The sequence below is a fragment of the Heloderma suspectum genome, chromosome 4 (genome assembly GCF_057233095.1).
Source record: "Heloderma suspectum isolate Gila_16-S chromosome 4, 16-S_ref, whole genome shotgun sequence".
Classification (NCBI taxonomy): domain Eukaryota; kingdom Metazoa; phylum Chordata; class Lepidosauria; order Squamata; family Helodermatidae; genus Heloderma; species Heloderma suspectum.
In genome coordinates, this window is record NC_139461.1 from 293316832 (window position 1) to 293341760 (window position 24929).

The window sequence follows — 24929 nt, forward strand, 5'->3', positions numbered from 1 at the left end:
TCTGCAGCGAGCTAAGGTGGCAAAAAGCAAGTGTCTGTAACTTTTTTTTTCAAGGTTCTACAGGTTGTTTGGGTACTAACTGCAAAAATTATCTTCCTTCAATTAGCTTTAAAGTATGTTTCTTTTTCAGTTTCCACTTTGAAGTCATTTGCACTAGGTAAAACAAAAAAAATCAGTGGAACACAGCTTTACTTTGAGGTAACGTTACCGAGCACTTAGCACTTCAGATACTGTAAACACTATAAGCACTATATAAATAATTCTAAAATAAATCTGTAAGCTGTAAGAGGTTTGCTGCGTACCTTTTTTATTTATAACTTTTATTTATTATTTTTAAAGATAAAAATAATGGATATTCTGAAATAAAGAATGCTTACCAAAAGATAGGAACTGCTACAAAACAAAAATATTAAAAGTAAAACCTGTGATAGTTCTGCTGTGTTGCATAGCGCTGCTACGACAACGGAACCAATTACCTAGGGAGGCGGTGGGCTCTCCCACACTGGAGGCATTCAAGATGAGGCTGGACAGCCATCTGTCGGGGATGCTCTGACTTGGATTCCTGCATTGAGCAGGGGGTTGGACTCGGTGGCCTTGTAGGCCTCTTCCAACCCTACTATTCTATGATTCTACTCAGAATGTGGCTTTTCAAGCAGGCAAGGAAGAGCTGCAAGTGAGAATTCTCAAATGTAGTCTCTGCGTGTAGTAATTCTCGCATGTGGCTCTCAACTTTGTACACATATGCAAGGGTCCTTGTAGGGGGCAGCAGCAGCACCCCGAACATCATACCTGCACCAGGGCCTATAAACCCTTTGTATGGCCTTGCAAAGCTGACCACGGGGCAGCAGGGGCGGGGGGAGGGAATGACACACCATAGGCACTCCTCACCCAGGATGCTATTTATCCTAAAGCTGGCCCTGTTCACGCCAGATCCTGGATGCTACTTAGGATAAAGTCCAGGGTCACCTCCCTTTTGGTTGGTTCCATGACCAACTGTTTTAGGGCACAGTCATTTATATTTCAGGGTATCTAGAAATGTTACCTCTTTGTTGTAACCAGAACACACATTTACCCAGCATATATGAGGGTAATTGAGGTCACCCATTACTACAACACTTTTTTCACTGGATGCATTTTGGTCATGTGTGTGATAATATGGCCCTGTACTAAATTACTGGTATTGCTACCCACAGGGAATCTTTGGAGGGATCTGCCCCCTTGAGCTTTTTGGTTGTTTGACTCTATGCCCCTTTGACATACAGAGTGACAACACCCATTTTTCCTACAGAGTACATATCCAGAGATAACCATACCCTACTGGTATTCTCCATAGCACCAAGTTGCCATGATGCCCTATATATCTATGCTGTTCTCCTTTACCACCAAGCACTTCACGCGAGCATTAGCATATAAACACATATACATGGTGTCATTCTCCAAATGTCTCTGGTGTGTGTGTTTTCCGGTTCAAATAATGGAATGCTCCACTATACAAACGAAATTCCATGCACACAGAACACTAGTACGTCAGATAAAAGATTTGAGAAGAACTCTTCTCCCCGACATCTAGGTTTTTTTTAATGCGTAGGGAATATGTTTTTGTATGGAGGAAAATTCAATCACGTGAGACCTCTCCATTAATCTCGTGGTACATCCCAGTCATGGGTTTACTACCTCAGTGAGATCTAATCGTATAATTAATGGCTCAGAAACATCACTTATGTGATCATGGTGGTTAATTTAAAATGAAGTAGGTGTTGGAGTCCAAATAGGTTCTGAAGCTGGGATTGCAGGTTCTGAGACTGAACCCTGGCTTACATTAAATCATAGCTGAGACTTAAATATGAATCTAGTAATTATAGAACAAACGCAGCTTGGACATCACCTCACATCTAGTGTCTTCTTCTCCAGAATACCTTGGCCAAAGCACTGTACGACAACAAAGCTGAGTGTCCAGATGAGCTTGCCTTCCGCAGGGGAGACATCCTAACAGTTCTTGAGCAGAATGTCCTTGGGAGTGAGGGTTGGTGGAACTGTTCCCTCCATGGAAAGCAAGGCCTGGCACCCGCAAATCGGCTCCAACTCCTTGCCGCTTTACCGACACCCTCCACCCAGAACGACTCCCAAGGACTGCCAACCAATTCACGGACTATCTACCAGGTTCCTTCAGCGCACAGGTCTCCTGCATCATTACCCATCTATGAAAAAATGGACAGTTGGATTACACCCCCTTCATCTTCTTCCTCCATTTCTTTGCCACCAACACGAAAAGTGTATCAAGTGCCAGCTTTGGCTGCGAAACTGCTCAGCGAGAAGACCCAAAGTTCATCAAATCAGGTACAGGTGTAAGTGAATCCTCAAAAGGCAAAGGAACACTGAAAAACAAATGGGCACTAATGGAGACCCACAAATCGCTGTGGATGCTTTTAAGTCCTCCTGCACCCCTCCTCTTTCTCTCTCACTTTCACACACTCGCACACACATAAACACGGGCATAAGCTTCCCCTTGTCACAAACACAGATCTTGGAAGAAAGGGGCCTTCCAACAGGCCTCTCAAAAGCCTCACGAATTCTGAAGGAAAAGCCAGAAGCCAAGGGGTCCTCTGGTTCAAAGGTTTCTACCACTGCTGCCTTTATCTCTTCTGGCCCTTTTCCGTTCTTCATCCTAATTTGAAGTGCAGGCCATGTGGCTGCATAGCGATTGTGTTGCTCCTAGCAACCACTATGAAGCGGCAAAGGAAGCCACTGCTGAGTTTGTATACCTCAGTATGCTTGTGTTAAAATGTTCCCTCGCTCTTTTCTGAAGCTATAAGAAAGACTGATTGATTGATTGGTATATACCACCCAATAGCCGAAGCTCTCTGGACAGTTCACAAGAATTTATGTTTTATTTTCCCCATGGCCCAATAAAATTATCAAGAAATGTATTTCCTCTGGGGAAAGGCTATTTATTTATTTATTTATTTCTATACCACCCAATAGCTGACGCTGTCTGGGCGGTTCACAACAATACGCAGATAAAATAATTGAAATATACAAAATGAAGAATAATTTAAACTGCTAAAAGCAATTACGACAGAATACTGGACATGCTCAGACAGCAGGTATAGATGCCCCATCATACGCCATTAAATGCCCCAAAATAGAGGACATTCTTAACCTGGCACCAAAAAGATGACAGAGTTGGTTCCAGGTGGGCCTCAATGGGGAGGGAGCTCATTCCATAGTGGGGAGGCCACCACTGAGAAGGCTTTTTCCCTTGTTGTCACCCTCCGAGCCTTCCTCCGAGGAGGCACTTAGAGGAAGACCCCAGATGCTGATCGTAGTGTCCAGGTATGTTCATGTCAGGACAGGCATGAACTACCTGGACTTTTCCCAGCCTTTTCCCAAGTGCCTTCTTTCTATTTGAAGCTTCATAGTGCAGAAAAAGGGATGGAGTGGGGAAGAGACCCTGACAGAAGTTTATAAAATCCTGAACGGTTTGAAGAGAGTGGATAAAGATTTCTCTCCTATAATACTAGAATTCGACAGGAGTAGAAATTAGTCTGTTTCTCTCTGATAATACTAGTATTTCTTGGATCATTCAATGAAACTGATGGGAGATAGTTTTAGGGTTGTCAGAATGAGGTCCTTCACACAATGACCATGTTTGGATGTAGTAGTGGCGTCCGGCAGCATATTGTGGGTTAATTAGCACACAAATTTTGGGGATGCGCACTGTGCATAGCCACTTCTTGTTTCCATTAACAACCTTCGAATGCTGCATTTGATTGCTACCGTGACATCCGAACAGGACACTTGGGGTTGTTTGTGGGTTAAATAACCCCAAGTTAACCCAAGAACAAGCCATGGGTTAACTCGGGGTTGTTTAACCCACAAACAACCACAAGTGCCCCTGCTTGGACGTCACAGGAACAACCCTTCAATGTGGCATTCGAGGGTTATTAATGTAAACAGGAAACGGCTTAATTAACCCACGATTTGCTGCCGGGCATTGCTGTTCTGTCCAAACAGGGCCAAAGCACAATTCATTTATGGAATTCATTATCACAAAATGTGCAGATTATTGCTTAGAAGACATTTAAAGACTCAAGACAAATTCATGAAGGATAAATCTCTCCATAGCTACTGGCTCTGATAGCTAAAATTGAACCTCCAGCTCCAGAGACAGTGTCAGGTGCTGGGGACAAACAATAGGGAGTGGTCATCACCATCATCTCAGCTTTCTAGGGGTATTTGGCCACTTATGGAGGAGATAGAATACTGAACTGGATGGAACTTCATCTGATCTAGTATGGCAGTTCTTCATGTTCTTGATAAGGCTGGTAAAGAAGAGTAATTACAACTGTCTTACCAGATCACTTATGGGTTCTTTGAAATAGGCAGCACCAAACAATCTTTCAGATGTTAATCCTGAGAATTTAAAGTTTTCTGGGGTTACGTGTCACACAGCATCACAGTTGTTGCTACGAAGAACAACTGTGCCATAGCAATCCATCACAACACAGACACACTCAAAGAACCTGGAGGGTGAACAGCCCAGCTGAATGCAGGAATAGAAACAGGGCAAACTCACATCATATGGGGACAGCTGGCGGGTGTGATCAGCTGTTCCCTGAGCAGCCGGCCAAACCTGATGCCTGTCTGTTGGACAGTCTAATACAGAATCAGACTGAGGAAAGACTGAGCATTCGCTTTATATGTCCCAATACTAACTTGTTTTCATGGAAATCTCAAATATTTCAGTGGCTTTTTTTTTTCTGAACAGGAGACAATTCACACACAACAAATTGATGCATCCATGTGACACTACATGCATGGGATGGGGGTGGGATTCACTGGGCCCACCCCCAATGTTACCATACTGCCCCTACCCTGACACTTGCACATGGGGCGGGATGTGTGAAAAGGGGCAGCTATGTCCATACAGTTCTCTGCGTCTAGCTCTCAACTTAGGGGTTCATCACACGGAGCTTTTATCCTGCTGTTGAGATGGCTCTCTCTCGGAAGTTTGTGGGCTCTTTTCATGATGCTGCTAACATCCAGTACGCCTCCCGCAATTTCCCCCAGCCTATCTCGTGTTTTCCCCAAATACAAAAAAGGTGGTGTTTTTCCCATCCCACAGAACAGGAGCGCCATAACCTCCCCGTGAAATTCTCCAATAGCGGAAGAAACTGCTGAGTCTGCCTGCTGTGGGCGTTAGTTTTCAGTTGTTGAGGGCACGGTCAGGATGATGAAGGCACTGAGGATGGGAGTGGGGTTACCCAGAAGGAGACTTGAGCAGATTTGACAGGCGCAAGGGCAAGAATCACTTCTTGCTACTCCTGATTGCTACTCCTGCCTCCGCATTTCTCAATTGGAGGGAGAAGAGGGTAAATGCCTCCCTGCAATGAAGGGAGACTCATCTGATCCCCCACCCCACCAAGCTCAGAAGCAATGTCCTCTGTTGTTTCAGAGCACCCTATTAAGTTCAGTGGAGCTTACTCCTAAGTAAGTGTGCCGAGGGTTGCAGACTTACAGGGTGATCTTATGTCTACTCAGAAGTAAGTCCCATTGAGTTCAATGGGGCTTACTCCCACATAAGTGTGCCAAGGGTTGCAGACTTACAGCACAATCTTACATTTTATGTCTACTCAGAAGTAAGTCAGAGGTTTCCTGGGGGCTGCGAGAAAACAGTACAGCACAAGTTAAGCTACGAAAACAAGACTCCCCCCACCTCCTTTGCACACATGCCAGGGAGGGAGGAAGGGACTCCCTCAGTTCAAACCACATGGCTGCTGTGTAAAGGAGCCCTTCCTAAAGAAACCGAAAGCAGGAAGCTCTGGAAAGGATGTGGTTTTTGGCAGGGTTTGCTTAATGTAGAGACACCCATAGCCTGGTGATCCAGAGGGGTACCGCAATCAATTGTATTTAAAAGCAGAGGTCTAGGAGAATGTACAGGGTTACACTATCTCTCTTTATCACTTGGCATGGATCATCTACCAAAAACAGGCCTGAAATCAGACTAATGTAGATTAAGACATTCAGTTTCATCCAGAAAGCGTTGGAGTTGTACTGCCACAACACAGTTGATCGACTTTACCCAAGAACGATAGATTAGAGACTGCCCGATAATAGTAACAATAGAGTTATACTTTAGTGACACTCCCTTAGTATTAAGGAGTTGGTAATTTGAGGACTTGCCTGAAAATCATGTGACCTGGGCAGTCCCAGAGGCCTGCAGTTTGCTGTACAAGAGATTCTTAGATGCTCTTTAAAATAAAGTTATATTTTAAGTTATTCCTCATTCCTCTAGCCTGGTTTGGACCAGGAAACATTACATGGTGTCAGAAGTCAAGAATTTTCCAGGTCTAGAAGGTCTACAGAACTTTTATATATTTAGGGTGCAATCCTATCCAGATAGTCGGCAGCCTCCGAAATCAGAAGTTGCTGAGTATCCAATACAGGGCGGCCAGAGCATGCAGTCGATCGTCGCCTCTGTGCTTTGGCTGCCCTGAATTTTCGGCTGTCTAGCAGCAGCTTTGGGGAGGGGGAGGGAAGGAGGCAGCGAGGTGCATAGGAACCTGCGTAAAGCGGCTTCCGTGGTCTCCCCCTCCCCTCGCCCCCGGGACCAGCCCTTTCCCCCATCTCCACCCTCTCTTTCCAAGCGGGGAAACGTAGCTGGTGTGGAGAGAACTGCGCCAGCTACAAGGGGGAGCGGGAGGGGAGCACGGTTCCCAGAAATCGAAAATGCTATGTCCCTCTAGACAGTGTCTAGTGGCCATATGATTGCTCCCTTATTTATTTATAACACTTATAAACCACTTTATGTCTACAAAGATCCCCAAGTGGTGAACAGTAAAGGGGGGGAAAACAAAAATACCCTCCCTCCCTCTCTATCTATCTATAGATATATATATTTAAAATCAATAATATTCACTATTTTAATCAAAAGCCTTGCATTTGTTTTGTTTTGGAGGGAAACATTCAGGCTGTATTCTTCCTCGTTGACCAGTGCAATGTAGGGCGCCTCTACAGCAGCCTAAAATCCTGCATTTAAAACGGGGCTTTGCTTCTGTTTTAAATGCAGGATCACAATGACTCCCTTTTTTACCCGCTTCCTTTCCCTCTCCCGCTCCTTCTTCCCGTATCTGAGTCTTCCATTATCTTTCATTGATCTCGCTCCTCTTCTTGCTGCTTTCCCTCTTTTCATGGAGGAAACTCAAGTGGAACACAAAGGGGTAATCTGATAGCTCATTATCTGCAAATGAGGGTGTTTAGTGCAGGGCGTTTAGTGCAGGAGATGCCCTGGAGGGTCATGGCGTCATGTAAAGAGCCAGCAAACTTCTGTGAGGGAGCAATCTCAATCGCAGGATAAAAGTTCCGTGTGAAGAAAACTGTAGACTTGCTCTTACTTGGTGGCTGCTGACCACAAGTTTGTAAATTTGATTAAAACATGGACCATTACTTGTATTTACTATTTCACTGGTTCACCGTGATGTCTGACCCCACCACCACCTCCCCATGCTCCCTTTGTTTTTCCATCACAGCATTTCTGTCTCTGGGTCTGGTTGCAGGAACCCAAAGGGTGGAGCTTACTCACCCCCTGACTTTCTGTTAATACTTTCCTACGAAGTCTTTGGCAACCATTCAAAAGCTGTTTGTCTTTTAGGCATGTCCTGACCATAGGACTCAACATGTGGGCAGCCAGTGTTGTGATAAGGGGACTCCCTTCCCTTTCTCAACTTTTCTGATCCTTTTTGTGTTGGGTAACATCTGACTTGAACTTCTTCCCCTGCCTGGGGGTGATGTGCCTGGTGTTGCAATGGTCCATTTACAGATTTTTCTCAGGGGAAATGGCAAGAGCAGAGTTCAGAATTGGTAGATATTCCCTTCTCAGAATTTCTAAGGCAGGATTTCCTGCTGCTAGGCCCTCAAAAGTGTCAGTGGCCTCCTTTGAGTGGTCACTTACACATCATCAAAAATAGGAAATGTGGCACCAAAAAAGAGGACACCGTTATGCATAGCATTTAGAAATGTATATTGATACAAATGTAAATTTATAAATAATAACTATAATTTAAATAGAAATACAACACATCTCACCATAGTGAGGAAGACTGACCAGGTGACCTGTGAGCCTTGCTCAGTCTGCTGTCCAGATGCTAACTGTTGATAGGGAACTTCAAGGCCCCTCCTCTCTCTTCTTACGGTTCTTTATCTTTAAACTGGACTTGGGACTGGGCAGCCCTTCAAATAAAGGACACCTTCAAATAGAGGACTGTCCTCTGTAAAGTAAGACACCTCGCCACTGCTTCCTTCTTGTGTATTTCAGATGAAAACAGAGGCATGCACGTAAGTAGGGATGGATGGACTCACCCGCGGGAGTCGTCACTCCCCCTGCCCTTGCCTGCTGGGCCACGTGAGCCCTGGAGGGTTTGGTGTGCAGTCTGGGAGCACCTTGCAGCTGCCCACTCCTCGCTCTTACTGCCATTTTTACACAAGATCGGGGCTCCATAATTTCTGTATATTTAATGTTGTGCAAAATGGTGGTCATACAGGGCCACTGCAACATTTATGTCAGCCCAGGTCGGCGTATGGGTATGCCCTGACACACGCAAAAACGCTGGTTTCTGGAAGGGGCAGGTTATGCCCCTTCCAGAAACCAGCATTTTCACACACATTGGGGCTTACCTCTGGAAGCAATATATCCTGTCCAGGCACAGTAGTGGTCACGCACGGACCTGGGCTGGCGGGGCTGGGTGCCCTACGGACCAGAGCCAGCATGGTTGGCCATATGTACACTGCCCCTGTTAGATACTACCCAAGTGGTTTAAATTCCTTCAGAATACTTGGAGGTTATTCAAAACTGCAATAATAGAAGCTCAGCTAGAATTTATATCACAGGTTAGGAAAGGAAGCACCAGGTCCAAGAGGTCAGCAGCATGATTAATGAGCGGTGTCAAGGAAGCTATTAGAGAAAAGAAGGCTTCCTTCAGAAAATGGAAGTCTTGCCCAAATGAGGAAAACAAAAGAGAATACAAGCTTGCACAAAGGAGATGGAAGCAGGCAGTAAGAGATGCAAAAAAGCATTTTGAGAAGCATATTGCTAACAACATCAACAGTAAAGAATTCTTTAAATATATCAGAAGCCAGAAACCAGTTAGGGAGGCAATTGTACCGTTGGATGACAATGGAGTTAAAGGAGTACTAAAGGAGGATAAGAAGATTGCGGAGAAACTGAATGAATTATTTTCATCTGTCTTCACTACAGAAGATATAGGACAGATACCTGTGCCTGAACTTATGTTTCCAGGAAGGGAGTCTGAGGAACTGAGGCAAATAGTGGTGACAAAAGATGAAGTTTTCAACCTTACTGAGAAACTGAAAGTTAATAAATCACCAAGCCCAGATGGTATCCATCCTAGAATTCTTAAAGAACTCAAATATGAAATTTCTGATCTTCTAACAAAAATATGTAACATGTCCCTAAGACCAGCCTCTGTACCAGAAGACTGGAGAATGGCCAATGTAACACCAATTTTTAAGAAGGGATCCGGGGGTGGATTTGGAAAATTACAGGCCTGTTAGTTGAACATCTGTACTAGGTAAATTGGTTGAAAACATTATTAAAGATAAAATTAGTAAGCACGTAGAAGGACAAGCCCTGCTGAAAAAAATCAACATGGCTTTCACAAAGGTAGGTCCTGTCTCACGAATCTTTTCAAGTTCTTTAAGAGTGTCAGTAAACATGTAGACAGCTGTGATCCAGTAAACATTGTTTACTTGGACTTCCAAAAGGCTTTTGACCAAGTCCCTCACCAAAGACTCCTGAACAAACTTAGCAGTCATGGAATAAAAGGAGAAGTCGTCTTATGGATCAGAAACTGGTTAAAGAACAGAAGAGTAGGAATAAATGGTAATTATCCCAATAGAGGGATTTAAACAGTGGGGTCCCACCGGGATCTGTATTGGGACCAATGCTTCTTTGCATTAACTTAGTCATTTGAAAAAAAGGTCTGTATCCTCATTGTGCTGGCATCCTCCTACTTTCCTCCATAAGACAGTGTGATGTCTACCACTGACATCCAATATTTAGAACCAATGTGGTATAGTGGTTAGAGTATTAGATTTTGCACTGTTTCATTCTTTGATGCCTTAAGTACTTAAAAATCAGTAACCACAAACATTTCTCATTCCCTTGTATGTGACAGACCATCTTTGATCCATCAGAGAATGGATCAGAGAAACAGTTAGGCAAAATTAGCAAGAAGAGGAAATCAGTGTGTGAAAAACTAACTTGGTTCCACAGGCAGAGCTATTTTCAGCTTTGCTAACCATCTTGGCAGGGACAAAAGGTTAACTAAAATAACAATAGTAGCTGAACTCATACAATTTTCATAGAACCCTTATATTCGTTTTGAATGCCTCTTTTTTCTCCCATCTCTTCTCCCTAGCACCTCTTTACTCTTCCCAGAGCAATGTGGGCATCACCAGAGAGCAAATGTGATATATATGATGTCCCGTCACGACAGCACCATGTATCCTTATTCACTCAGGTGAGTCCCCCTACCTTGGTGGATCTATCCAGCAGATAACAACAGGCAGTGGGTTGAAAGTCATTGCTAGTCCTTCTCTGTAGATCATCGGTGGGTAGAAACTAGAAAGTAGGTCTCCAGATGTTTTGGATTTCAACTTCCAGCATTCCTGAGTGTTAGCCATGCTGGCAGGGGCTTCTGGGCATTGAAGTCCAAAACATCTGGAGATCTACCTTCTGTCCAACCTTGGTGTAGATCAGTCATAGACATTTACCTGTCTCCCAAAAGGAAAATGGCAAGAACCAGATGCAATGTGTAAAAGGCTTACTAGAAATTCCCATGAAGCATGAAAAATGCAAATTCAGTTTTGTTTTACAATTGCTCTGCTGTTCCAGTGTGAAGGCAAACAATAGTGTGTGTCTATTACACTGTGGATTTTCTAGAAAACCCTCACAACTGGACATTTTTCTAATGCCCTAAATCGACTGGAATCAGATTTAGCACATTTGACTTATAGTTAGTAAACAAAACTTAAAGTACACCATGTTAACTTTATATGCTGTATGCACTTTTCTACACGAGGCTATTAATCTACTGCATCTACTTTCAGTTTCATCGCAGAATTGAGATCTGAGCACTACAAGAGGAGCATTTCTTTTCCTGCTTTTCTGCTACATAATCTCTAGGTGGCACTCTGGTATAGCAGAATAGAGCAAATACACAGGTAGAAGTAGCGTTTTCTTTCACCATCAGAAATAGTGCCCCATTTTCCCTGCTGTAAAAAAAACTCACAGAAAGTGCTGTTTACGAACGGAAGCAAAACTGGAGGGTCACAATGTCATCTAAAGAACCTGTAAACAGCCGTGAGTAGGGAATGACAAGTGCACAATAAATGCCTCGTGTAGAAAAGCTCTATATGTTTTTCCATCAGCTGAAAGTAGTTGAACTGAAATATTTGATTAGGAAGGAAAAATGCAATGAATTGCACTCAATGTGATTTAAGTGTTCAATTCAAACAAAAGCTTTGTTTGGAAATTATATTTATTGGAATACTTGTAAATATTTAAGTTTGACAACTCAGTAGCATATACTTCCACTTAGACTATTTAAATCAGCCTTCCCCAACCTGGTGACCTCTAGATATGTTGGACTGCAACTCCAATCATTCCCACTGGCCATGCTGGCTGTGAACGATGGGAGTTGCAGTCCAACACATCTGGAGAGCACCAGGTTAATTTAAAAAAAAGCATCAGAAACTATTAATTTAGTCATTAAAGCATACCGACAAAGAGGTGTGTGTGTGTGTTGTACACATCTTTGATAGTCAGTTGAAAAAAAAGTTTATTACAACTTTGAAACTGCCTGATTTGCACTATGTTCATTCATTGGCCACATTTGGATAGTGGTATCTTGGCTTAAAAAGCTGAAATATGCATAAGCCTTTTGCCCTTGCAGTCTGTCCTTGTGTTGCCCCTTTCCACTCCCTTCTCATCATGCCATGATTAACCCCCAAAGTCTTCCGTTAACCATAACTTCCCGTTTCATCCAAACGGGGAGATTATAGTTACTAGGTTCGGAACAAGCCAGGATTTTGAACCATGGTTTGAAACTGGCTTACCTTCCAAAGCTGCTGCTCCTGCCTGTCTCCTCAGTTTAAACAACTTGTTGCTCAGCACAGCCTGAGCTTTTAGATCAGGGGTGGGCAAAAAAGTAGTCCTCTAGATATTTTGGACTTCACCTCCCAGCATTCCTGACCATTGGCCATGCTGGTAGCAGCTTTTGGAAGTTGAAATCCAAAACACCTGGAGCTCTGCCTTCTGTCCACCACTGTCTTAGATGACCTAACTGCTGCATGTCTGCTTTCCTGGCTTGTCTGCAGACTGCCAGTCCTGACAGCAGGCTGCTTTTCATTGCCACTTTCATTGGAATCTGGTCTTTCCAGGTTATTGTTTTATTGTCCTAAGCTTATTCCTTGTTGCAGAGTATTTAAATATTCTCCATAGTTAGCACATTTGTTGCAGGAAAACCACACTTCCCAAACAAACTCCTGTCTTTTTTCAATAGGAAAAATGTGTGTCCCCTCCTCACCCCCCCCCACTCCATTCCAGTTATTATGTTTGTTGCAGTTTGGAGTAGCATGTGTACTTTGGTTGCTGCAAATATCACGGGCACCTATCAGCTACAGGCTGTGACATCACTGGTATTGAATAATATACTCTCCTTCCCCTGCACATTTTCAGACAAGGTTCTTGTTTTAAACTGACCGGTTAGCTTAGCCTCTGTTCTGGGTAAATTGGTGGAAAGCATTATTAAATATAAGATTAGTAAGCATGTAGAAGGACAAGTCCTGCTGGAAAAGAATCAACATGGCTTTTGTAAAGCCATGTCCTATCTCACTAACCTTTTTGAGTTCTTTGAGATGGTCAGTAAACATATGGACAGGGGTGATGCAATAGACGTTATTTACTTAGACTTAGGAACATAGGAAGCTGCTTTATACTGAGTCAGACCATGGGTCCATTTAGTCCAGTATTGTTGGCACTGACTTGCAGCAGCTTTCCAGGGTTTCAGGCAGAATTCCTTCCTAGCCCTACCAGATGCTAGGGATTGAACTTGGGACCTTCGACATGCAAAGCATGTGCTCTACCATTGAGCGATGGTCCCTCCCTCTTCTGACTTCCAAAAGGCCTTGACCAAAGAATCCTGAGCAAACTTAGCAGTCATGGAATAAGAAGAGAGGTTCTCTTATGGATCAGTAACTGGTTAAAGAAAAGAAAGCAGAGAGTAGGAATAAATGGTCAGTTCTCACAGTGGAGGGATGTAAAAGCAGGTCTGTCAAGGATCAGTACTGGGACCAATGCTTTTAAACTTGTTCATAAATAATCTGGAATTAGAAGTGAGCAGTGAGGTGGCCAAACTTGCTGATGACACCAAATTACTTAGGATGGTCAAAACAAAAAGGAATTGTGAAGAGCTCCAAAAGGATCTCTCCAAACTGGGAGAATGGGCATTAAAATGGCAAATGCAGTTCAATGTAAGCAAGTGTAAAGTGATGCATGTTGGGGCAAAAGATCCCAACTTCATGTATACTCTGATGGGATCCGAGCTGGTGGTGACTGGCCAAGAGATCTTGGGGTTGCGGTGGATAGCTCAATGAAAATGTCAGTCCATGAAAATGCCAACTCACTGTGGGGCTGCTGTGAAGAAGGCAAATTCCATGCTGGGAATAATTAGAAAAGAAACTGCAAATCAAACTGCCAGTATTATACTGCCCTTTTACAAAACAGTGGTGCAATGCAACCACACTTCAAATACTGTGTACAGTTCTGATCACTGTACTTTAAAAATGGATATTGTAGGGTTGGAAAAGGTGCAGAAATGGGCACCCAAAATTATCAAGAAGCTGGAGCAACTCCCTCATGAGGAAAGGTTATATCTGGGACTGTTTGCTTAGAAAAAAAAGGCAAATACAGGGACACATGACAGAGGTGTACAAACTATGGACAGTGTGGAGAAAGTGGATAGGGAGACATTTTTCTCCCTCTCCCATAATACTAGAACCCAGGGTCATCCCATGAAGCTGATCTGTGAGAGATTCAGGACAGATGAAAGGAAGTCCTTCTTCACACAGCACATAGTTAAACTCTGGAATTCGCTACTACAAGCTGTAGTGATGGCCACCAATTTGGATGGCTTTAAAAGGGGATTGGACAAATTCCTGGAAGAGAACTTGTGATGAAACCCCTCCTTTCTTCACCCAGCCTATGGTCCCTCAAGATGGGGGGGGGGGGCCTTCATCCTAGGCAGGTTGTTCCTACCCACCTCAGGTTTCCGCCTTTAACCACCTTCCTTATATTCCGTTGTTTTCCTAGAGTATAATTGTGTGTGTGAGTTCTGCCTTTTTTAAACTTCTCTGTAGGTTAAGTATAAGTAGTGTGATGAAGACGTCAGTACAGATTCAATGTAAAAGAATCAAAATAATTTATTTATATTATTATACAGATTGAACCTTAAAATATTTCTCTTAACCTAACCTATGCTAAGCTAAGGCCTATAACCACTAACCACGTCTCCCTATCCCTATTCCCAGGATATGTTTTATCTAAGAGATCAAATCCCTCTCTCCCTCTTCATCTCCCTTCTGTCCTCCAACTCCCTCTTTTAACTCCCCTCAGCATTCTCACTGACCGATCACACCGCCCCAGGCACTCAGCCACTCACACAGTTCCATACATTCTCACCCACCCACCAGACAACCTGCAATGTATGGAGAAGCTATAAGCCCTTAACACTGTGTTTAAACAAATAAAACCATGGGGCCGTTCCACCACAGAAGTCTATCAGTGGTTACTAGTCCTGATGGCAATGTGTTACCGCCAGTATCAGAGGAAGAATACACGAGTTGCTGGGGAACATGACTGAGTGGGCGGTTTGTACTCATGTCCTATTTCTGGGCTTCCCACAGGCAGCTGCTTGGCCACTGCGGGAACAGAATGCTGGACTAGATAGGCCTTTGGTCTGATTCAGCATCTTCTTATGCTTTTTCTTAAAATTCTATTTTGTTTTTAAAGGTTGAGCACGTCTTGCTGTACCACTGCATTGACTAAATCCATATTTGATCCCAGATCCCCCGAAGTGTTTATTAAGCCACTCTGCCATCTAGTGCCTGTCTTCCTTCAGTGCATTGTTAGAATAGGTCCTCCTTGGTCTTAGGTATACAATCCTATTTTTGACAGTTGTTAATATAACAAAGAACCATGCAGACCTCTGCCATGCCAACACTACTGACGGTCCTGCTTAGATTCCCACTGGGGTTTTAACAGGCTCTTTCTGTATGTTTGCACATTTCTCTCTGCAGCCGTAAGGGGTAGAAACTAAACAGAAGTGAATACTAAAACCCTTAGAGTGAGATAATCCAGGGCTGTGGACAGCCATACCTGGAATCAGTGGAGGCTGGTGACTCCGATGTCAGTGGGGTGGTGAGTCCGCTTCGGGTTTCAGTCAGAACTAGTCAGAACTCTAAAGGAGCTCTTCAAGAAGCACCTTGGATTGCTCCTTAAGAGTTCTGACTGAAACCCGGAGCGGATTCACCACCCCACTGACATCGGAGCCACCAGCCTTCACTGACTGGAATCTAGGTCTGGACTGAACATTCTCTAAAGCAGGAGTGGGCAACCTTTATGCCATCGCACTCTGGGCAGGGTGAGAGTAAGGATCAGGCAGGCCCATGCGTCCATTCGCATACACCCCACATAAACACGCACATGCATTCATTCCCTCCCTCCCTCCCTCCCTCCCTCCCTCACAAACACACACACACACACACACACACACACACAGAGGCTCTTCTCTCCTTCCCCGCCCAGGTAGGCCACTCTTTGAAAGCATAGATCTTGAGGTCAGTGACTGGGAAGCAGGGATCACCTGATGGCGTGTGAAGCGGAGCAAACAGAAGGCCTGGCTCCTACTCATTATTGGCTTGGCCAATCACAGGGCCTGTTTCACAACCCTATTCCTTTCTGGCCCTGAGGCCTAAGCACACCCTAGGCTAGATCCTAGCCCCAGGTTCCTGGTTCAAACTCTGGAGCCTCTGATGGGCCGACTCCAGGCATGAGGGCATGCTTGGTATGGTGTCCTCTGGTGGGCCCTCTTCTTTGCCAGTGGGTCCTCCCCATCAGTCTTACGCAATGGCAGTGCTTCTCCTGAGGCGGCCACCATTTTAATTTCCAACAATGCCCTGAAGCAATGCAAGGATAAGGCAAGCAATAGTGATGGGGTTCTAGGCCCCCCGCAGCTGCTCAGTGGTGGCACATGGTGATTCCAGGCCGGGTCTCTGACCCTGAAGAAGGTAAATCCTGTTCCAAATTCCACACTTGCATGGAGCAGTCATGGAAATAGGGAATGCAGGACGTCATTGATATGTGTGCTCCCACTCCTTTTGTCCTAATTTCATTTAGAGGGACTCATGGTGACCAGATCAAACTCTGCTTTGCTGTGCTTAGATGAAAAGAAATGTATAAATGATTCCCTTGATGCTGCTGATAAAATATATAGATTAATTTATTTTTAAACATTTAATTAGGGTCTTGCCACTCCACCCTCTTCCAGAAAAGGCTCTAGTGCATTCCCCTCCACAGAATGTTCCCTGGAAAAGACGCAGCAGCTTTACGACATCCCATTGAACCCTGAAAAGGCACGAGTTTGCACGGGGCAAGAGTGTTCGTTGAACAATGTAAGTGATGCTCATATGGTGGCGTGAGTAAATACGTTGCTCTGAAACATGAAGCTGTGTCAGCAGAGTTGCTCCTGTCAGGGCGACCAGGCCAGGGCGGTGGGCAATTGAACTCAAATCTAGACATGGAGTATGAGTTCTTGAAAGCCAGAGTCCCTGAGATCAACTGCTGGAGCTGGAGGTTTCAGTGAGAGCAAGAGGTCTGAGTCTGAATGGCAGTGAGCAGAATGGCAGGTTCCTGGTATTTATATCAGGCCTGACCAATCCAGAGACCTCTTACTGCCTGCCAGTCACAGGGGCTAATGCTACAGAGAGCAAGCGCGGTGCAGGACAGGCCACATACCTCAGCAGAAGGCAAAAACCAAAAAAAACTATTTTCTGTGGTTTCAAAAAAACAAACAAACCCTAAAGTCTTGAAGCACCTTAAAGACTAACAAATGTATTATGGCATAAGTGTTTGTAGAATCCAGTTCATCAGATGCATGAAGTGTTATGCTCAGTTGGCAGGTATATACTGTATACACTTGGGTATAGACAGGAAAATTGGTTAAAACTGAAGTTAGATGGAAATGTGATGTAAAGTACAGTCTGTACAATTCAAGTGTATATGTTAGATTGTATACAAAATAAGTACAGTGACCGTTGACAACAGTAATCAATTGGTGATAACACAATAATGTTAACATGGCTGTGTAAATTAACACCTGTAGTGGGACACAAAACCATTGTTTCTATTCAGATCCAAATGAATAGAATCAAACGTTGTTATTAGTTCCAATCCATCCATTTCACACTGAAATCTTCCTTTGAAATTCCTCTGCTGCACAGGTCAGCAGCAATGCATCCAAGGAAACTGAAATGTTCTTCTACTAGTTTCTGATTATTGCCCTTTCTAATATCAGATGTGTTTATTTACTATTTTGTGTAGAGATGGATCTTTCTATTCTGTGTAGAAAACAGAAAAGCATTGCTGGCAGTCAGAGCCAGCTCCAGATTTGAGGGGGCCCTGAGCAAAGTGACCTCTCATGGGCCTCCTCAGGCTTCCTTGGTGGCATCCAGCAGCAGTGCTCTGAGCAACACTACGAACAGCACTGGGTGTCTGATTCTAGCTGGATTTATGAACTGTTCAGAGAGCTTCAGCTATTGGGTGGAATAAAAACAAACAAACAAATGTTCCCACAATGCCCTGGAATGATGCTACGTCAGGGGCATTGTGGGACATTAATATGACAAGTAGACCCAGCCACTCAGCACTACTCAGAATGTTGGGAAGGCATCAGCAGTGGGCCCTGATGGGGCCCTGGTAACTGTCCAGGGATGCCAGATGCTGACGCCAGCCTTACTGGCAGGAGATAGCATATTGCACTGGAAGATGAGCAGGTGAATGAACCCCCAATGTCCTGGCTGATATTATTAGATCCTGTAATGCTATTGTGTTGCCATGTGGATGTTGGGACAGAGATGGCATCCAGGCTCGTTGCACACTCTGGGCCCCGTGTATGCATTATGGGGCCTATCATTGCTGGTACCTGTTTAGGTTAGGGGACTTTCTGTAAGCAAGAGCAAGGCTACTTTTCCAATTTCTGCTCTTTCTTCCACTCCAAACTCTTCCTCTCCACCACTGCAGTGACCTCTGCAACATCCTTTTGTTTTGCAAGGGGTCTGTCAGGTTGTTAGTGGGGTAGCCAGATTGGAATTGAAGAAGAGGGACATGAGTCACAGAGAATCAGGATTGTGGTACTAGATCACAGGTGGACAACTTCTGGATATCAGGGGACCGCATTGCCCACACACACACACTGGCAAACCCACTGAGGGCCAGACCTCACTGCCGCCGCTATTGCTGCTGCCAAATATCTTGCTGCAGCAGCAAAAAAAGCAGCAATTTTCCTTGCAAACAAGATGCATGCATTCTCCCACATGCCTAACTTGCAAGGAAAATCACTGGTTTCTTTTTTTTACCACTGCTACTACAGTGAATTCAACAGCGGGGGGTGGGGGGACATGCAGCCTGCATGTTGCTCACCCCTGTACTATATGAAAAGATTGCTATCTTTAGCAATATTTTTATTGGAAAGGCAGGATATAAATTAAAGAAGTAAAAATTCCCAGTTCTATATAATTTTTATAACTACTTCTTGATGATGGTCCAAAACTTTGGAATGCCCTGCCTGGGGAGATCTGCCAAACGCTATCTTTTTCCACTTTGGGCCAGGCTTTGAGAAAGCTATCTTATAAAACAAGCTTTTAAATGGTTAGTGCTCTGCTGTTTGTAGCTGTGTTCTCTGAGTATTCCTGCTTACAGTTTTAATGTAGGATTTTTTTAATTGTATTTTTACATTTATGTTGTTTCAATTGGTTTATTAATTGTTAATGTATGATTTTGTTTTCTTTCTATTGTATGCTGCTTTAATTATAAATGCTCTAGAAAAGTGAGATAGAAATGAAATATAATAATAATTTGCATTTTTTTTGTGCTGCTTTTCAGGTGTATGTCATTCCTTCAATAGCTTCAGGAGAAGCTGTCAGTGGTTCTCAGGGAAAGCATTCAGGTCATTTCAATACTTTACCAAACCTTCGGAAATCAGAATGGATCTATGATATACCTGTGTCACCTGAAAAAGCAGGATTAAAACAAACTACTCAGAATCATTCTCCAAATAAGCATGTGCTTTATGATATTCCACCAGCTAGATTTGATTCTGGCATACAGAAAATCCCATCATTAAACAACGAAGGTAAATCAGTGAGACCAGAAGTATATAATGTCCCACCCATACAAAGGAAATTAACTTTTCCAGAGATTCCTCTTTATGACGTGCCAACCACACATGATGTGTTAGTGCAGCGTCAAAATGGTAATTATGACGTTCCTTCGGCTGCTCTGTCCCCTAGGACTGAAAAGGAGAAACTGCAACAGAGCCTTTATGATATTCCAAAAGGAATGCCTATTCCTTTGCTACAAAAGAAAGAAAATGCAGATAGTTATAATTCTGCAGACAACACATACATTTTTCCTCTACAGTTGTCCATAGATGGCAAATTGGACCAAGACAGACTGTCTGTTTCGAGTGTAGATAGCAGAACCAGCACCATATCAACATTGTCAAGCTCTTCTACTGAATCCTTTTCATCTACAGCATCTTCATCTACTCCATCTTCATCTTTAGAAGAAGCCACTAAAGAAACAACCATGGAATTTGAATTGGCCAAAGAAAATTTGACTAAGTTACAGCATAGTGTATCCAGTTCAATTGCAAGCCTAATGATCTTTGTGAGCAGCAGGTGGCGATACCAAGAACATCTAGAGGGAAACATTGAGGAAATCCATCGAGCAGTGGATCACATAAAGGTCTCCTTGGGAGAATTCTTGGATTTTGCTCGAACCATTGAAGGAAATGCATCTTCAAGCTCTGATAGTAAACTTCAGGTGAGGATAAAAAAACAGCTGGATATCCTCACAGACTCATTTCAGATACTGGTGGAAACTAGAGATGCGTTGAACAACTGCAAATGGTCGCTCGAGGTTCTGGTTATTAATCAACCTCAGAGTAATCCAGACGATCTAGATCGGTTTGTTATGGTGGCTCGCACCATTCCAGATGACATGAAGAGATTTGTATCCATCATCATAGCTAATGGGAAGCTACTTTTCAGAAACAACTGCAAAGAGAAAGATGGCAAAGTCTGGAGAGTTGGTGAAGAGCATAAAATGACAAAGTGCAGCGTGGAACAGCAAGCAGATGATTCTCTTCGGAGAAATGTTTTAGATAAGGCAAAAGAAAACAGCCCCTATTCAGAGAAGGCAAGAGCTGATGTCACTAAAGACTGTGAATATATCCAGGTACTGGTCAATGAACCTGAGTTTACAGCAGGGGTGGGCAACCTTTTTGAAATCAAGGCCTGTACTGTCTGGGGGGGGGGAGTGGTTGGGGCCTACATCCTTGTGGTGAGTGGAGCTAGAGGTAGGTGGGGCCAAAGCCAAAAGTGGGTGGGGAAACACCCTTTCTCTCTCTCTGCCATCCCTTTGTTCTTCTTTCTTCCCTTCTCTCTCTCCCTCCCCTCCTTCTCCTCTTCATCATCCATTAATTCACTCTCACACAACCCCCCATACATACACACATAAACACACAAGCATACACCCCATTCATCCACTCATTCTTTCTTCCATTTACTTCCTCCTCACACACAAACTGTTCAAAAACACAAACATCTTAAACTTTTGCTTTATTTTGTTCTCATCCCTTATTTCTCAGCCAATATCTACAGCAAGATATTACACGTTGACAGAGACTGGCTGGCAGGCAGGTCAATTCCTGGTTCAAGTCCCATCTTTCTCTGTCTCTCTCTGACTCTCAGGAGGCAGGAGAGGAGCCCCATGATGCCTCACATGATCTCTGTACCTTCACTTCTATCAAGCTGTTGTTGGTGCAAGGAAAAGCGAAGAGACTTCTGCAGGCAGGCAGGGGTGACCTCAGAGGCCAAACCACAGAGTGCAGTGCCTAGAGCGTCATTCCAAAGGACACAATGCCACTCTGGTCGCCACACTCTGTGGTTGGGTGTCTGACCTCCAGACTGCCTGCAGGTATCTCTTCTCTTTCTCCTGGTGGGAGTGGCTTGATCAAAGTGAAGGTACAGGATTGAGGCTGCTTCCCTCTGTATTAATAAAACCACTCTCAAGATGCATAGTGAAGGCATGCGTATCATTGCATCTTTCACTCTGATACTATCATCACCATCACCCTGCATCACCTAAGATTCTTGAGGCAGCCATCAGATTCTAAAACATATTCAAAATATTGAAAATTAGAACATTAGAAAGAAAAATAATTAAAGGTCCCAAAGTGGGGCCTAGACTAGTACAGGGGGCAGTGCTTCTTCTCCACCCCTCCCACCCACCAGTGCCTAGGAAGCCTATAGCGGGGACAGATGACAAGATTGGAAGAGCTGGGGGATGGGGAAGCTAACCTGATATTATGTTGTGTTGGAAGCCAGCCAGGGGAAGTGGGGAAGCCAGTTGGGGAGTGCCCCAGAATGCACTTTCCCTAGGGCCCCCTCAAACCTGGAGCTGGCCCTGGGATCAGGGTACATGGAGGACCACATGTGCCTGTCTGTACAATAAGATACTCAGACACCCTCCTATGGGTCCCCTCAGTATCCAAGAAACAGTAGGTGGTTACTGGGGAAACAGCCTTGTCAGTGGTAGCACCCTGACTATGGAATGGTCTTACTAGGGAGGCTCACCTAGCAGGTACCCTGATGGCTTTGGTGCCAAATGAAGGCCTTTTTATTATTATTTATTATTATTATTATTATTTATTTATTTAATTTCTATACCACCCAATAGCCGAAGCTCTCTGGGCGGTTCACAAAAATTAAAACCAAACAACACACAATAAAACAATTTAAAATATATAGAACATTAAAACCACAATATAACAATACAACCACAATAAAACCTAGCAGCAGTGCAGGAGTTTAAAATACAGACTTAAAACAGCAAAGCTAAAAATTTAGAAAGCTAAAATGCTAAAATGCCTGGGAAAATAAAAAGGTCTTCACCTGGCGCCGAAAGGAATACAATGTAGGCGCCAGGCGAACCTCACTAGGGAGCTCATTCCAGAGCCGGGGTGCCACAGCAGAAAAAGCCCTCCTCCTAGTAGCCACCCGCCTCACTTCCTTTGGCAGGGGCTCACGGAGAAGGGCCGCTGACTATGATCTTAAGGTCCGGGCAGGCACATATGGGAGGAGGCGATTCTTCAGGTAACCTGGCCCCAAGCCGTTAAGGGCTTTGAATGTTAACACCAGCACTTTGAATCAGGCCTGGAAATGGACTGGCAGCCAGTGCAGCTGGAAAAGTACTGGCGTAATATGAGCTCGCAGGCCAGTCCCTGTTAACAATCTTGCTGCCCTATTTTGGACCAGCTGAAGTTTCTGGACCGTTTTCAAAGGCAGCCCCACGTATAACGCATTGCAGTAATCTAGACGAGAAGTTATCAGAGCCTGGATAACTGTAGCTAGGCTATCTCTGTCCAGATAAGGGCGTAGTTGGTATACCAGCCTAAGCTGATAAAAAGTGCTCCGTGCCACTGAGTTCACCTGTGCCTCAAGTGACAGTTCTGGATCCAAGAGCACCCCCAAACTACGAACCTGATCTTTTAGGGGGAGTGCAACTCCCTCCAGAACAGGTTGAATATCACCTAGCTGGGCAGACGAACCACCCACTAACAGTACCTCTGTCTTGTCTGGATTGAGTTTCAGTTTATTGGCCCTCATCCAGTCCATTACCGTGCCCAGGCACTGATTCAAAACAGCCACTGCCTCCCCTGGTTTTGATGAGAAAGAGAGGTAGAGCTGGGTGTCATCTGCATATTGATGGCACCTCAGCCCACACCTCCGGATAACCTCCCCCAGCAGTTTCAAGTAGATGTTAAACAGCATGGGGGATAAAATAGAGCCCTGTGGAACCCCATGGCACAATTGCCATGGCACAGAGCAATAATCCCCCAGCACCACCTTCTGGAATCGGCCATCCAAGTAGGAGCGGAATCACTGTAGTGCAGTGCCTCCAACTCCTAACCCAGACAACCTAACCAGAAGGATACCATGGTCGATGGTATCGAAAGCTGCTGAGAGGTCCAAGAGAATCAATAGGGTCGCACTCCCCCTGTCCCTCTCCCGGCAGAGGTCATCCCACAGGGCGACCAAGGCAGTTTCCGTTCCAAAACCAGGCCTGAAGCCCGATTGAAATGGATCTAGATAATCCGTTTCATTCAACAGTGCCTGGAGTTGTCCTACAACCACCCGCTCAAGCACCTTGCCCAGGAAGGGGATGTTGGCCACTGGCCTATAATTGTTAACATCCTGTGGGTCCAGGTTAGGCTTTTTCAGGAGTGGTCTAATTACCGCCTCTTTTAAAGCGGCAGGCACCACTCCCTCTCTCAAGGAGGAATTTACAACCTCCTGGACCCAGCCAGACATCCCCTCCTTGTTTGATTTAATAAGCCATGAAGGGCAAGGGTCAAGCACACAAGTGGTCGATCGGACTTGGCCAAGCACCTTGTCCGCATCCTCAGGCCTCAGTAACTGAAACTCATCCAATAAAACTGGACCAGACAGTGCTCTGAACGCCTCTACCAATGGAACTGCATTAATGGTGGTGTCCAACTCATGATGATTCTGAGCGACTTTATCCTCAAAGTGCCGTGCAAACTTGTCACAGCGTGCTACCGAGGGTTCCACCATCTCTCTCCCCGGCCGAGAATGTAACAGGCCACGAACCACTCGGTAAAGCTCCGCTGGACGACACTGAGAAGATGCAATGCTGGTGGAAAAGAACTGTCTCTTTGCCACCCTCACCGCCACAGAGTAGGCTTGATAGTGGGTTCTTACCTGTGTTCGGTCAGACTCAGCATGAGTTTTCCTCCACCTGCGTTCTAGCCGTCTCCCCTCTTGCTTCATTGCCCTCAGCTCAGGTGTATACCAAGGAGCTGGCCAGGCTCTGCTCAGAGGGAGAGGGCGCTTGGGCGCGATCGTGTCAACCGCCCGAGTCATCTCTGCATTCCACAGAGCGACCTGGGCTTCAACAGGAGCACCAGCCATACCAGCAGGAAAATCCCCCAGAGCCCTCTGGAATCCATCAGAATCCATTAATCTCCGGGGGCGGACCATTTTAATAGGTCCCCCACCCTTGCAGAGGGGGAAGGCTGCCAGGAGTCTAAACCTCAGCAGGAAGTGATCTGTCCATGACAAAGGGACAGTGTTAATTCCTCCACTTTCAGATCACCATCCTCCTGCCCAGTCAAGAAAACCCGATCAAGCGTGTGACCTTTTATATGCTTTGGGCCGATGACATGTTGGGACAGCCCCATGGTTGTCATAGCGACCATGAAGTCCTGAGCCGCCCCAGATACAGTGGCCTCAGCATGGAAGTTGAGATCCCCCAGGACCATCATCCTAGGGGTCCTCAACACCAAGTCCGAGACCACCTCCGTCAGCTCAGGCAGGGAGTCTGATGGGCAGTGGGGTGGGTGGTACACCAACAGAATCCCTAATCTGTCCCGGGTACCCAACACAAGGTACAAACACTCAAGATCTGCACTCGAATGAGCAGGAAGCCTGGAGAGGGAGATTAAATTCCTATAGACCACGGCAACCCCCCCCCCCGACCCTCAAGTCGG

At 44.8% G+C, this 24929-nt stretch overlaps 1 protein-coding gene across 5 annotated transcripts in view; it reads left to right on the top strand.

Moving 5' to 3' along the window:
- CASS4 (Cas scaffold protein family member 4) overlaps nt 1-24929 on the top strand; it is a 69740-nt gene that overhangs the window by 40616 nt on the left and 4195 nt on the right. For 2 of the 5 annotated variants that reach the window (XM_084854203.1, XM_084854204.1), the window contains exons 2-5: nt 1912-2337; nt 10437-10538; nt 16600-16749; nt 19238-20593. In XM_084854203.1, the coding sequence (XP_084710329.1) occupies nt 1912-2337; nt 10437-10538; nt 16600-16749; nt 19238-20593 (2034 nt within the window). Of the gene's footprint in view, nt 1-1911; nt 2338-10436; nt 10539-16599; nt 16750-19237; nt 20600-24929 lie in introns of all 5 variants that reach the window. The other 3 variants (XM_084854205.1, XM_084854206.1, XM_084854207.1) reach the window with 2 other exon arrangements.